This window comes from Otolemur garnettii, unplaced genomic scaffold (genome assembly GCF_000181295.1).
Source record: "Otolemur garnettii isolate 467f Iridium unplaced genomic scaffold, OtoGar3 scaffold00092, whole genome shotgun sequence".
In the NCBI taxonomy this organism is placed as follows: Eukaryota; Metazoa; Chordata; class Mammalia; order Primates; family Galagidae; genus Otolemur; species Otolemur garnettii.
In genome coordinates this window covers 5798473-5813135 of record NW_003852487.1, presented here as the reverse complement: position 1 = coordinate 5813135, position 14663 = coordinate 5798473, and the positions used below count along the sequence as shown (strand labels likewise).

At 53.8% G+C, this 14663-nt stretch overlaps 1 protein-coding gene across 1 annotated transcript in view; it reads left to right on the top strand.

Annotated features, from left to right (window-relative positions):
• Window positions 1-14663, top strand: part of FAM20C (FAM20C, golgi associated secretory pathway kinase) — a 57733-nt gene that overhangs the window by 36399 nt on the left and 6671 nt on the right. The window contains exons 4-5 of the mRNA XM_003795464.3: window positions 8374-8466; window positions 10029-10144. Coding sequence (XP_003795512.1) covers window positions 8374-8466; window positions 10029-10144 — 209 coding nt within the window. The remainder of the gene's footprint in view (window positions 1-8373; window positions 8467-10028; window positions 10145-14663) is intronic.

Sequence of the window (14663 nt, the reverse complement as noted above, 5' to 3'; positions counted from 1 at the left end):
GCTCCTCACTGAAACAGCTGCCTCGGAGCTCTGTGTCAACCTCATTCCTCTGCTGGTGCCTTACGAGGATGAGTATCGCCCAGTGGGCAGTTTTGAAGGCAGCCTTTAAACCTCTCATTTTGCTGCCTGCTCAGGACTTAGCCAGCCGTGGCTGGGTGGAGCAGGTGGGGTCAGGTATAGTGTGTTCTGACCTCAGAGGCCATAGTACAGGGCCCCGAGGGCTCCCTGTGTGAGGGTTGGTGGGCCTAGGCTCAGCTTCAGGGGGCAGGACCCAGAGGATCCTCCTGACAAGGGTCTCCCCAGGTTTTTGTCAAGTCTGTGTAAGATTCCTGGGGAGTAGCTTCTGTGCTCACCCTTCAGCCCCACACCATCCCTGCTCCCCCTGGCCTATGTCTGCCTGGTGACCTTTGGCACGTGGCCCCTTTGTGCACAGTTGACCTACAAAGAACAGAAAGGTGGTGTTATAGAGCCTCCTGCCAGGCTCTCCTTCCTCCTGGCAGAGCCACGTGGGCTCTGGAAAAGTGAGTTTCAGAGCAAGTGACCAGCCGCTCTCCTCTCTGAGCCCATGAGTCCTTGTCAATGCAGCTGGGGTGTGGAACCCAGATCTTCTCCAGAAGGAAAGAAGGAAGCACTCCACACCTGGACACCCCAACTAGCACCCTCCTAGGGCTGCACTGCAGGGCCAGGTGGGCAATGCCAAGGATAAGCCATGGCCAATGGCCACTAGATTCTCAGAGTTTCCTGGTGTCAACAGGAATTGAATTATCAAAGCATGGCAGTATGAGCTGGGTACATTTAGCACATTGGTATCTCTGCCCTGTACAATCCGGCATATCTGCCCCTTCACAAATACAGAGTGCACATGAACTGCCAATTTGGGGGGCTATGTCCTGCGTTCTAGGGAAGCCTGTGCTCTGCATGTGGCTTTGGCTTTGTGAAATTCAAAGTAAGTATCCCCCAGGGGACCCTGCTGGAGGATTCTTATTATGTCCTCCCTGTACATAGTTGATTGGTTGACTTATTTTTATTAATTTTCTTCTCTGAACTTGATGCTTTATTTATAGTCCCACAGAAAGCAAAACCAGAACTCAAGTCCCTGAGTCTTGCAGTGAGGGCATCCTAGGCAGGCAGCTTCTGCCTGGGGAGGTGGCTCCTTCACCTCCTGCTCTGGGCAGGAGTTAACAGCATCCAGCGACCCAGCAGCCGGCACGGCTCTGGCCGGCTGCTCAGTCCAGTTCACTGCGGTGAGGGATGCTCTGTCTGAGTTTTAGCTGCCACCTGTCCCCTCCCTCCTTCCCTCCTGGAATGCTGATCATGCTGGCCAGGACTATGACTTCTGGGCCTGGCCCCTGGGTTCCAAAGAGTTTGGACAGACTATCTCTATTCCAGGAAATGTACGTCCTCAGCTGCCCTGTCTCCCCCCCACCCCAACTTTCCGGGTCAGGGCAGTGGTGCTCTGCCAGCCCACGGAACCAGATAGCATCTTCCTTCCTGATTTCCATTCCCCCTGCCTGCCCTGACCTGCCCTGCCCTACCCTGCCTGCCCCGCACCTGCCCTCCTCACCTGGACATACCTTCCATCTGGATGCCCCAAGAAAAGAGAGGCTGCCAGCTGACTGGTTTGACCAAGTCCATCCCCTGCCTAGTCTGGCGAGGTCAGTACTTTTCCAGCGTGTTCTCCCCAGTGGCTGGCAGCAGCTGTCCTCTGCACAGAGAGGAGAGCAACCTACAGGCATCTCCAGGTACCTCCTTCTCTCGACCTCCATCATCTCCCTTGTTCCTTGCAGGTGTAAGAAGAAAAGCCCCAGTCTCCATCTCCCCAGGCCACTCTTGCTTAGCAGCCCGGGCTGAGGAGCCAGCATGGCTAGGTGGGCATGACTCCGAGCCAGCGCTTCTCCCGCTATAGCAGAGACACAGCTCTAAGACCCTTAATTGTCTTCTCAGATGCCCCTTGGTACTCAGATGGTGGCACCAGATGGAGGATGTCATTTCATCACATTATGTGGGCAGTTGAGGACTCTGACTGTCTCTGTCATCCCTGGCTGCGTGTAGTTGGCAGCTTTCAAGCCCCTCATTTATGTTGGTGCAAACCTTAAGCATTGAGGAGAACCCAGCCTCCTTCTCCAGCACCCGTGCAGTCTTGGCTGACCCTGAGCATGAGTGTCCAGGCCGTCTGCCCTTTAGGGTTTCCTGAGTGCCCACCTCTGCCCAGAGGGCCTCATCAGGACACATTAAATTGGGTTCTACCTTGCCTGCTTTGAGGAGCTCAGCCTATAGGAACCTTCAAATGACTTAGCAACAAAGACCTGGAGAAAGAGGGGCTGAGAGACACTCCGAGTAAATGCAAAGGAAAGGGTCTACCTGGCCTGGCCTGGCAGGGCAGGAAGCCCTGTCTGCTTGGTGGCCTTGTGAAGACCAGCCTGGAACTCAAGGAAATACCTTCCCCACCCCCTACCCTGTTCACTGCAGCTCCTCTCCTGGTATCTCTCTGAGGATGCTGCAAGTGTCCAGGGGTGCCTCATTCAGGACTGCCGAGAAGCAGGAACAGCCGGGTGTCCATGAACAGGCATGTGGCTGGGAAGCAGCTCCTCTCCTGGTATCTCTCTGAGGATGCTGCAAGTGTCCAGGGGTACCTCATTCAGGACTGCCGAGAAGCAGGAACAGCCGGGTGTCCATGAACAGGCATGTGGCTGGGAAGCTGTGGCATGCCCATGGGTGGTGTACTGCTCTGCCATAAATAGGAACAAGCTGTATACTTGGCTCCACCTGAGGATGCTGGAGAAGGTTGTGACCATCTGGGGCATCAGGAGTCTCAGCAACCAGTCTCCGGAGGTTCTACTGATAGGCCCCCTGTGGTTCAGGGAGGAGAGTGTCTCACCTGGGGCCTTGGTCACTCCCATGTGCATGGGTCAGGGCATCGCACCATCTGTACCTACTATGCACCCTACAAACAGAAATCTTCACAGGCTCCCTGGCCTGTAGATTTGCAGTTTGCTTATAGTCCAGCAGGGTCTGGCCTACATGCTGGCAGGGGAGAGGTGGCTGTGCTGGGTAGGGAGTTGACAGATGTGGAATATTCGCCTGGCTGCCTCCCCTGCTGGGTAGGGTTGGGCTTCTGGGTGGCCACAAGGGCAGGGGCTGGGACACAGTACATCTTGCCACACTGGGCTGCCCTGACAGGCCAGTAGCCACCAGTGACTATTGAGCCTAGGAGTGGTCACATGAGACCAGATATCCAGAGGGTGATCTGGTGGCCGAGGCTAGCCATGGTCTTAGCTCACTGGAGTCTGCTGGCATCACTGGGAATTGTCCCGAGTATTCTTGGGCATGACTGGCCCTGGGAGTTTTTCCATTCCCCCAGTAATTCCAGAGCATCCTTGGGGTGAGTAGGTGCTCAAATACTGAAAGTACCCACTGTGCAGAGGCACACAGGGAGGCTCAGGCCCCTGCAGACCAACAGCAGCATCCCCTGAAGATCGTCCCTCTGAGGCCTTGGCTACCATAAGAGGCATCTGGTGAGAGATGAAAGTGGTGTACAAAGGAGTCCTTACCCTCAGAGCAGAGGCTCCAGATGCTCTCAGGACAGAATACTGGCCAGTGAGGGCAGCCCTAGGTGCCAGGCGGAGGTAAACAGCAGACAGATAGGCTTATAGGATGCCCTGCTACTGGAGGCTGCCTGTGATATACCTAATCCTGTGGGAGCCCATCAGAGAAGCCTCAGGAGAATTCAGTGCTTGGTGTGGCGTGGGCCACCCTGGGAGCAGGGCAGCAGCAGGCAGGGACCCTGGTCTGATGGCACCTGGCCCTGGAAGCTGGCGGTCTCAACAGGTTCTGTTCTCTGTGCCAGGGAGTACAAAGTATGGCTAGTACCCTTACTTCTGTGGCAGATGGAATGTGCCTGTTTCACATCTCAGTATTGTTTTTACAACAAATCTGGGGTGCCAAGGGCAAGCTTGGGACTATGTGACTTGGGCACGAGTGTCTGACCTGCTTGTGAGAATAATAAAATGCATCAGAGGGTCAGAATCTGATGCCAGCATGCGTGCTCAAGGACATAGGTCATTGGAAAGCCCTGAGGTATGAGATGTGGGAACAAGGAACTGTTCTGGGATCAGATCATCCTCCAGGAAGTACACTTCTCAGAGCAGCAGAGCTTGGAACCACCTGGATTCCAGGTGTATGAACTGCTAAGAACATTAGATGGGGGGCAAGGGAGAGAGAAACCAAGGCCAAATTATTGGCAAATAGAGTAGCTAACTTTTTAGCACCATAAATATTTCCACCATCCATCTGGCAATAAGAGTTCAGTATGAATTCATGAAAATATGGTGGCAGTGACTAAAGAGGTGATGGTGGTTGTGGTGAGGATGGTGGTAATGATGGCAATGGGGTTCATGATGGTTGGTGGTGACAGTAGTGATGGTGGTAATAGAAATTGAAGAAATGAGGAGGCTGGCGTTTGAGACTACAGGTAGATCTAGGCCCTCTCTGCGTTTCTTCCATCAATTCCTCATTCATTCATTTATGAAACACCTATTCTAAAGTAAGCCCTTGGCTGGGCACATGATCTGGAGGACAAAGTGCTCCTGCCCCCAGGTCCTTCCCCTCCGGTCCACCAAACAATGGTGTCCAGTGTAGCATGTGCCAAGTTCCCCTGGGGAAGGAGCCACATTCAGTGTCAGGCTGCCAGGGAAAGCCCCACAGAAGCTGAGACAGATGAGGGCAGAACTGGAGGGGGAAGTACAGGTGGGGGCACATGTGGGGCCTGGGCATGCTGCCTGAGTGTGTCCTCCCTGGGAAGGAGCAGCAGGATGAGCTGGAGGATGCAGCAGGATGAGGAGGAGGATGGGAGGTGCTGGAGAGCTGACTCCTGTGCTCGAGGGAGTAAGGAATAGCCCCACTGCCCAGAAGGTTTAGTTTGTTGGAAGCCTCTTTCTTTGTCTGCCTTTAGAGCTGGCCCTCCCTACTTCTCTCCTGCCTGGGGCACTGGGTCTGCCTAGGTGGCCTGGGCCAGAGCTGTGGGGGCCTGGCCCCAGAGCTGGGGGTGAGGCTGCCCCCAGATTCTCTGCCTGCTGCCTTCTGCCCAATAGCAGAACGTGGGGTTGGGCAGCAGTCGCCAGATGGGGTGTGCTTTAATGACTGGATTAGAGCGGTTTACTCAAGTCAGCAAGTTACTCATCTCCTGCCTGAGCTTTGAGTCTCTTTTTCCAGTGAGGAAATCAGACTCCATCCTTTCACAGCCATAAAAGGCTCTGCCCCCAGCCCCTCTGCAAGGCTGTGATGGAGAAGAATCAAAGGATCTGGGTCCTAATCCTCCTCTGGCCAAGACCCCTTCTGATAACTCAGAGATCAGAGTTCAGCTCTGTCACTGACCCTGCCCAACCCCAGATTCCAACCAGAACAGCTGCCTCCCAGGGCTGCCGTGGACAAGGTGTTCATGCACGTTGCATTCCATGTGCAGCCGCACCCGCTGTTACCGGCAGCCTGCCCTGCACACCGCCGCCCTCTACTCTGTCCATAACAAAAACGCATGACAGCAATGACCACAGACACAGTGAGGTCACCGGGTGAAGTGTCCTTTGTTCATTAGCATGCCATCTGTACTTTATTCTTAAATGGCACCTGGAATGGCCCTCTGGCCTCCCAGAGGGCCTGGACACAGGACGAGTGTGACACAGGATCATGGCACATGGTCTATTCCAGCGTGCCTGGCATCCCAAACTGGTTCCCAGAAAGGCTGAGGAGGACATTTTTCATTCACCCAAGTGACATTCAGGGAATATGGAGAAGAGCTAGCAACAGCTTTCTGAGAACCCCTGGGAGGAAGAGAGCCCCCAGCGGACATACGATGTTTCGGCCTGAGGCCTGGACGTGGTCCTCCTCCTGGGGACGCTCACCCTGCTGGGGAAGGAATCCACCACTGGTACCTGTGCACCAGCTGAGCTGTTTGGCAATGGTGTTGGTTGGTGAGGGGTGCTGAGGTGCTTAGGGGTGTGGAAGGAAGGACCCAGGGAAGTCCCTGAGCCTCGTTGCTGGACTGGATGTCTATACCTCGAGTAGGAAGCTGGACGGGGTCACGTATGGGGCCCTGGATTCTGCCAGTTCTGTTTTCCAGCACCTGGAAAGGTCACTGGCCTTTGATTCTGGTAAATTCTTGTTGGCTTAAGGGCTGAGTTCCCTCTCTGGGCCTGGCCTGAGAAGACCTCCTGTTCTCTCCAGGTGGAGGCAGGGACACAGAGTGGATGCAGGCGTCACGCAGGAAGCACTTTTGCTGTCAGACGTGACTCTGGACAATGATAGGCTAATGTTTCCAGGCTTTTAAGGCCAAACGCTTGCGTGTATAGAGACCTAAAAGTGTCCCTGCTTCCTTGGGAATTTCTTGAACATTCCGGAGTCTGAGATAAGGGAGACCTTTAGGGTTTACATAATGATGCTGGCCTTTTAGAAGCCATTCTGTGTGGCTTCATAACCCCTTGGCTGGGGCGGAAGGGTAGGGAGGTGCCACACTGCCCCTCTCCACGAGGCTGTGGAAGGTGGGCAGCACCAGGGTGCACACAGAGGGCCCAGCCCCCATCCTGCAGGAGCTGGGGGCCTGGGGTGGGCTTGAGGAGGCCCCGGCTGGCATGGGAGAAGCCTGTGAGCCACTCTGCTAGTCCCTCTGGGTCCACCATCCTAAAGACTCAGGGCCTCTGAGAAGAGAAGAAGCTTTACCCGTCTTATAGATAAAGAAATTTCTCAGCAGAGAGAAGCGGCTCCATCACTGTGGGAGGTAGAGATTGTCCCCCCTACAGTCAGGGCTAATGTAGCCTGAGGGTCTGAATAAGCCCCCAGTGAAAGTCTGGTTAAGACTGGACCAAAGCCTGTGTGTGTGCATGAATGTTCTGAACCCGTTGGTGAGGAAATGCCCTGAGACCAGGCATCTGCTGGCCTGTTTTCCTGATTAACAGTGCATTTCCTTCCCCCTGGGTGCTGGGCTGGCCGCTTCCATGCCCTCCCTCACTGGACAGCCCTGGGCTGCCTGAGCCCCACTGACGTTGTCCTGCTCTGCAAGTGGAGCCCCCGGCCCCCAGCCTCTGCAAGGGAAGGCCTGGGTGGAGAAGGGCGGTGGTCAGACACCCAGCTCGAGTCTCAGTCTTGGGTGTCCTGGCTCCCCTAGCCAAGGCTCCCTCAAGTCCAGAGACTGTGAGAAGGACCTTGGTGGTGGGATAAGAACAAGGAGAAAGTGACATCCACGCTGCTGTCCCCTGTGCAGGCTATGGCCATGGGAGTGACAGGCACCTCCCACCACCAGCTGTGTGAATGAAGGGCAGCTCCCAGTGGGCAGGAGCCCATCAGGACCAGAGGCCCCTGAAAATGTCTCTCCCATCCCCAGCCTCAGTGTCCCCATCTGTGAAATGGGGAGTATATTACCTCTAGGTTTCCTCATCACAGAAGTCCCCACACTTCTGAGGCCTGGATGTTAGAAGTAAGAGTCCCATGGGCATCTCATAGGGTAGCTCCAAGAAGAGCTAGCCCCCTCTGAGAGGAGGTCATGGGGTCATGCTCCTCAGCAGGGCATGCGCTCGCTGAAAGGTGGAAGGGTGTGAGCAGAGACAGGAGCGTGGAGGAGCAGTGACAAGTGTGGGAAAGAGCAGCTGGCCATGACCGCAGCCTAGAAGGTGGGGCCAAAGGCAGGCTGAGCCAGTGACAGCTGGGCATCTGTGTGACCAGGACTCAGGCAGGCATGGACACTGGCTCCACTTGTAGACGTCCGGCATGGGCAAAAATCTCTGGCCTCCCTCATATCTATGTCAGGTGATGTCCAAGGGCAGGTTTGAAGGACAGTTTGTCCAGCCTGGTGTGGCCCTCGTTCACATGTGGCCCAGCTCAGGGCGATTCCCGTCCTCTCCTGTGGCTCATGCTTAGCTGCATCTCTGGGCATTGAGGCAAGAGCTGCTCTGCCCAACAGCTTTGAGGGGAATTGGGCTGGTGGCACGAACCTGGCAGTGGCTGGTAAATACGTGATAACCAGCTCCCTGGGGAGGAGGAGCCTGATCTGTGCTGTTTGCCAGGTGTCATGGGCCACTAGCGCGGAGACGGGGAGAGGCACACTTCAGCTCCACCCTGCAGATGGGAGGGACACAAACAAGCTAGTTAGGAAGAGATGAGATTTAAGTACCTATTACTTTTAAAATATAATGTATTTAATTGTAAATTTTCATAACTTCGTGTTTAATGATGATTGTGTTTAACTGGTAAGCAGAATTCTTGGAAATTTAACAGACAGATCTCAAAAGCTGGTACAAGCTGGAGGCAGCACAACAGGGCATGCACTCTTCAACTGGAGGTTTTCTCAGTGACAAACCCCCTCTGGTTTTCTCCCATTTTCTGTAGGCAAACCAGGGAGCAGGAGACACCCCCTGACTTTTTCTATTTCTCTGACTACGAGAGGCACAATGCAGAGATCGCTGCCTTCCACCTGGACAGGTGAGCCCTTCCTCCGCCCACCTCCCCTTGAGGACCATAGCCAGTTCAGGGGTGTCATGCATTTGCTCACTCAGACCCATTCCAAGCTCCTACCTAAGCCCCTGAACTGTTGGCTCTTCTGCATGGGGGGTACAATAGCACCCACTAACAACAGCAACACTAATAGGTACTTTCTCCCTGGTGGTGGCCCTGTTTGGGGCACCGTGTGTATCTCAGTTCCTTCAGCCATCATGTACCCTACAGGTAGACACCATCATATCCCCATTTTACAGATGAGGAAATCAAGGCACCACAAGAAACTATTTTTGCAGAGTCCCACACTCCCCTACCGTACAGCTGGGAATGGGGGAAGGAAGAATGGGAGAGGAAAGTGTTGAGTGCTATGAATTTCAACACAGAGAACAACAGGTACAAACCTCTCTGGAGATCAAAGCAGCCTTCCTGGAGGCAGCAGTGTTGCAATGCGAGGGCCCAGCCAAACAAGAATTCATCTTTAGGCTCCATTGGCCCCTTGCTTGCAGGGGAGGTGTGGAGGGTGAGCAGCCCTGCCAGTTGGACTTCTCAACCTCTCCTGGGGCTAAGTGTTCTGTGCCCTCATGGGGCAGTTTACAGGTCTGACCCTGGTTCAGTGGGGTCCAGAGGGTTGAGAGACCCCCCACAGTCAAGTGCAGTATAAGGAGAGGCACCCCTGGCCTGCATCATGGGGCCCTAATAGGACAGTGTGTCACAGCCCAGACTGTGGCCAAGGGCCAGCAAGATTGGTGGCTCCTGGGGTTCAAGAGAATGCAGAGTCCTATTCTCCACCCAAATCTTTGGACCAGAATCTGCATTTTAACAAATCCCAGATGATTCATGCACATTGAAGTTTGGGAGGATTTTTTAAAGATAAAAATCTATGTGATGACTACAGAAATCCCCAGAAGTAAGATTTTTACCAATTTTAACAATGTAAAGCAGCCTAAACCCAGAAACGGTCCCTTCTGTAAAAAGATAAATAGTGGCCATGAAGCCAGTGAGGGTCACCCCTCAGGAAACATGGGTCCCCTTGGTGGGCTCATACGTAAAGCAGGGACAACTTTACACCAGTGAACCTGCTGTGGGAGGAAGCGACAGGAGCTCCATGCAGAGGTGTGGGTGGACACTGGGCCCTGGGCCAAGGGTGGACAGCCATGATCCTGCACACCTGGCCACTCTCCACAGAGGACCACTGTGCAGGGCCATTGCGATGTCCCACATCTCTGTGTAATTAAGCAAGCGGCGACATGTACAGTGCCATTCAGAAAGACTTCCATTAAAAGTGGTTCATTTAATTTTATTTTAAATTCAGCACTGGAATGGGCATGTTTTAGTTGCACTTGACATAGGGCCAATCAGTGTAGTGTTGCCAACCCCAGTCCTCCTGGGATGCATTTCTGCCCCATCACTGAGAGTCCCACGCACAGCCATGCCCAGAGCCGAGTTTAAACAAAGGTGGAGTGAGGCGTGATTGCAGAGAGAGGTATGGTGTACCCAGAAGGCGCCTTGCAGGGTATAGACTCCCTTTTCTGTCTGCTTCTTGCCAGAATCCTGGACTTCCGTCGGGTCCCTCCAGTGGCGGGCAGGATGGTCAACATGACCAAGGAAATCCGGGATGTTACTCGAGATAAGAAGTTGTGGAGAACCTTCTTCATCTCTCCAGGTAGCTTTGCGTGGGGGCCGCCCCAGTGGATTACTGAACCATGGGTACTGTGGGCTCTGATGCCCCGTTAGCCAGAGGTGGAAAACTGTTCTTACCCTGCTGGTCTCCCGCGGGGAGGCACCATGTGCCCTTCCATGTTCACATGTGGCTGTACACACAGGCTGCAGGAGCTGCTGGAAATGATTGTGCTACCATCATTTACCCAACCCTGTGCTGCCCAGAGAGGTTATTTCTACCATTTGTTTATTTTAAAAGGCAAAATGATTCACTTTTGGAAACTGCTAGCCTCTCCAATAATAAGTCTTCTCCAGGTAGTGTGGCCAGAGGAGACCTTTGTCCTCTGAAGCCTTCCCCAGACTTAAAAACACCCTAGCAGGATCCCTCTCACTTAGAGACAGGGCCAGGTGGCTTCCCCTTCCTCAATTCAGCAGCTGGGTGGTGATGCCCCTGGGTGAGCACAGAGTGTGCTGACTATTAGGTGGAGACATACATGTCTGCGGGTGCTGACGTTCATAGAAACCTCCCAGATTCGACTGGCACACCTCGGCACACAGATAGATACAGCCGATGTTCTGCTTAATTACCTGCCCCAGTTGCTTTAAACCTGGCATTTCGGCCCCACCAGTTGGTCCATCCCTCCTCCATAGGCTCCTTCGTCACACCAGGCCTGTGTCTAGCTATCACCGGGCCTGAGCTCTGGGAGCCCTTTGCTCTGTCCTACACTTTTGTCACTTATAGTCCCTTTTGAAGGTGCACATGTGGTTCCAGCAATGCCAGGCCAAGTGGAACAAAGTGACCCAAAGTCACCAGGGTGGACCCCCCAGGAGTGATGTCGTTTGGGTTATGTGCTTACACCCCAGGAGGAACTCAGCTGCACTCTCCACTGACTCTCTCTAATTCACACAGATAAAATCCAATTGAGGCCCCTGATTAGCTGTGTCTTCAGATTTGCTGGCATATAAAACCTTGACCTAAAAGCTCGTTTTTTGTAGATATTTCAGGTGGATATATCATACTCTGCACTTTTTCTTAACTGCATTCATAAATTTATCAGAGCCAGGGCCCATGAACCCACACTTAATTAGGCTCCATTTTATCACACACAGCTCACTGAGATCCTTTTGTGGTTTCTTCCTCCCAGCGCCTGTTAATAAGAGAAAAATAGGACAGGAATCCCCCAGAGGTGGGGAGAGCTCCCTGCTGCCTTGGCCCATCAGTGCCTGGCCTGGGATGACCAGAAACTGAAGGGCAGGAGGAGAGCACCTGTGTGTTGGGTCTTTGGGGGCCTTTTGGTCAGTGGAGCCTGAGCCATCTGCAGTGCCCCATATGGCAGGTAATTTGTTTGGATGGCCTGAGCTTTAGGAAGGTCCAGTCTGGGGTCCCAGAACTTCCTGCTGGGGTCCCACAGGCACTTGAGCCCTGTGCGGGTTTAGAGGTCAACCCCAACTCCTCTCCCCCAGCCTCAGCACCTCCACCATCCAGCCTTTGCCTCCTGGCCCACTGTCCACGATGACTAACCACCTGACAGTGACCACCATGGCTGAGCCCCACTAGCTGTGCCAGGGTGCTAGGACTCTTACTCATTTCTGTTACAGTTTCTATTGTAACTTCTATGGTGATTTATTGCAAAGGTTCCAAATAGTATTCAGAGGATGACATCTCCTTCTCGGGTGCCTACACCCACCTTAGCAATCGCTAACATTCTTCTAGCTCAGACTCGATTCTCTGCATTTCCAACCAGGCCTGATTTCTGGGGCTGTCAATTCAGGGCCAGGCAGAGAAGAGCCAAGATGCCCCTGGTACGGCCAAGAACATGCCCTGGGGGAGGCCATGCAGGCTGGATAGTGTTACCTTGCACCAGGATAAATACACTCCCCACTGGGTAGAGCCTGCACCCTCAGCATCCAGGAGTTGGGCAGGAGAGTGGACCCAGGACCTGGCTCCCCTAAACCCCTTACAGCTGATGCTCCTGCCAGGGGTGAACGGGGGTGGGGGAGCCCCGTTGGAAAGTCCTTCCTTGGGACAAGGAGGGGGCTGTGCTCTCAGCACCCCCACCTTGGTACCAACTGGGGGCTTCTCTGCCCACACTGGGAAGGATCCTGGCGACAGGACCATGGAATCTCGAGTGCCCCCCAGGGTTTGCTGAGTGCATCTCTGGGCTTCCGCCTCTGGTTCTAAGGTCAAGCTTGTGGGGCAGGTTGAGTCCTCCTCCCGCTTCTGAGCTCTTACTGAGGTGAGGTTACGCAGTGAAAGGCACGTGTTTAAACACACAGTTTGATGGTGTCGATTGCTGTATCAGTACACCTGTGACACCATCACCACAGCCAGGACACACACGAGTTCTGTCCTTGGGGTCATTTGCTTTACCTATACTTTGCACTCCTGGTGGCACACAGTACCCACCCTTAGTGTCGGCTTCTCCAACTCAATGTCGTAATCTTGAGATTCTTGTTGACGAACATTGCTCAGGTGGGATTCGGTAACTTGCCCAAAGTTACCAAAGTGGAAGTGGAGGGGCTGGGGTTCAAAACTCAGGAAAGGGAAACCAAGAAGTTTCCACACTGAATTTTCCTTCCTCTGACATTAGAGGCCTCCCAAGAGCAAAAACGGCAGCCTTGGATTTGGGCTGTCAGGAAGGAGCCACAAAAGGCTTCTGTGTTCCAGAATTTTCAGAACTGGTGTTTTAGGTGCATTTTGTAATAGTAAAAGATTGTGGATTTTTTTTCCTGTTTTTTTTTTTCATTTAAACAAAAGACTGAGTTGACTATTAGTCTAAGGAGGTGAACTGAGACACTTCCTTGACATTTGGAATTTTTCTCAGGCGGGGCTTCTGGTCACGGGTGTATCCCAAGAGCTCCTGATGGCAAGGCCACTACACTAGCTGCTGCCATTCGTGTCATGTCTCAAATCTCTTTCCTTGTCCCTCTGATTAGCCATCTGCCAGCCTGACCCCTGCTCCTAGTGTCTGGCATCTTCCAGGCAGCTGCAGGCCTGTCTCTAGAGCCCTGAGGCCCTCGCTTGGCCATGTGGATGAGACCAGCCAGGCTCAGGCCCAGCACTACCAGCTGCGTCTAAGCACAGCGTCCCTGATCCTGCTGTAGCCCAAGTCACCCCCATCCTGCCAGCCTTTGATAACATGTGGCTTTGTCTAGAGCTGTAGGGCCGCTGGAGCCAGCATTGATCATTTTAGAAAATGAGATCCGTTAGGGTTTGTTTTTGTCCTTTTAGCTTTGCAGTCCCTTCTGGACCTACCAATACCACATCACCATTACTGCTCTACTGGAAAGCAGGGTGCATGTTGGGAGGCCGAGTCCACTGTGCACAGCCCTCTGCCTTGGATACCTGGATACCTCTCCTCTGGGTCAGTTGAGACAGAGAAATACTCATTGGCCAGTGAAGAGCTGAGAGCAGAGAAAGGGACCAGCAATGGCTGTGGGCCAGGGGTAACAAAAGGGTGAGTGGCAGGGGCAGAAGCAGTGCTTGGGCCAGCCACAACCTTGAGAGCAGCAGGCAGGCCTTTGTAGCAAAGGGTTATGGATCCTTGTCCAGAGAGGGCAGCTAGCTCCCAAGGCCACACAGCCATGGGGAGGCAGCGCCATGGTCAGAGCTCTAGACACCCATAAGACTGGCCAATTCTTGCCAATGTCATAGACATATGGGAAGGTGCACAGATGTCTGTACCCTGTTCTTCAGAACAAGGCACAGGCCAGGAACAGCTCCTGAAGCTCCTGTCCCATGGCCCCCATTCTGCACAGACTGGCCTCACACACCATGAAATGGGCCTTTCTTCCAGCCACGTTGGCCTGGGCTTGGCTAGGTGGTCACCGGGACTCTGTCTACACACTGTCCAGGTCAAATGTGCATGGAGGGAGAGAGGGGTTTCCCACAGTGGATCCTCTGCCCACAACCTCCTGAAAGCAAAGGGGATAGGCCTGTGGCTGCCTGGAAAATACCAGACACCAGGAATAGGTATCAGGCTGGTAGACAGCTGCCACCCCAGATGACAATACACCACCTATATTGGCAGTCCAGGACAGATAATGGCCAATGCCCTCCTGGTAAGATTCACCTGCCTGCTGGGTTAGCTGCAACATTCAGATAGAGGATGTCAAAGGCTCTCAGGCCTCTTGGCACTGACAGAAGCCACACATTGCCCTACTCCAAGTCCAGACCAGGGCTCCTCCTGCGAAAGAACCACCTGTGTCTCCATTTTCAGGGGATTGGCAGAGGTGACACCTGGAGACCTGAGGTGGCCAATCCTCTCCAGGGTTTGACTGGGACCCTGGCTCCCCCAGCTATCACCTTCATCATTCTCCACAGGACAAAGACAGGTTCATAGCTCCCCTCCCTAGACTGGGCAATCCATCTTCACAACCACCACCCTCCTTGGCTAGTGCTCACTGGAGCCTCCTCATGGATTGCCTTGTTAGGGCACAGCCCAGGATCCCCACTCTCCAGCACAGAGAAGTGAAGCACCCCACAGAGGTCACTCAGCCATCAGAACTCCCAACTCCATCCT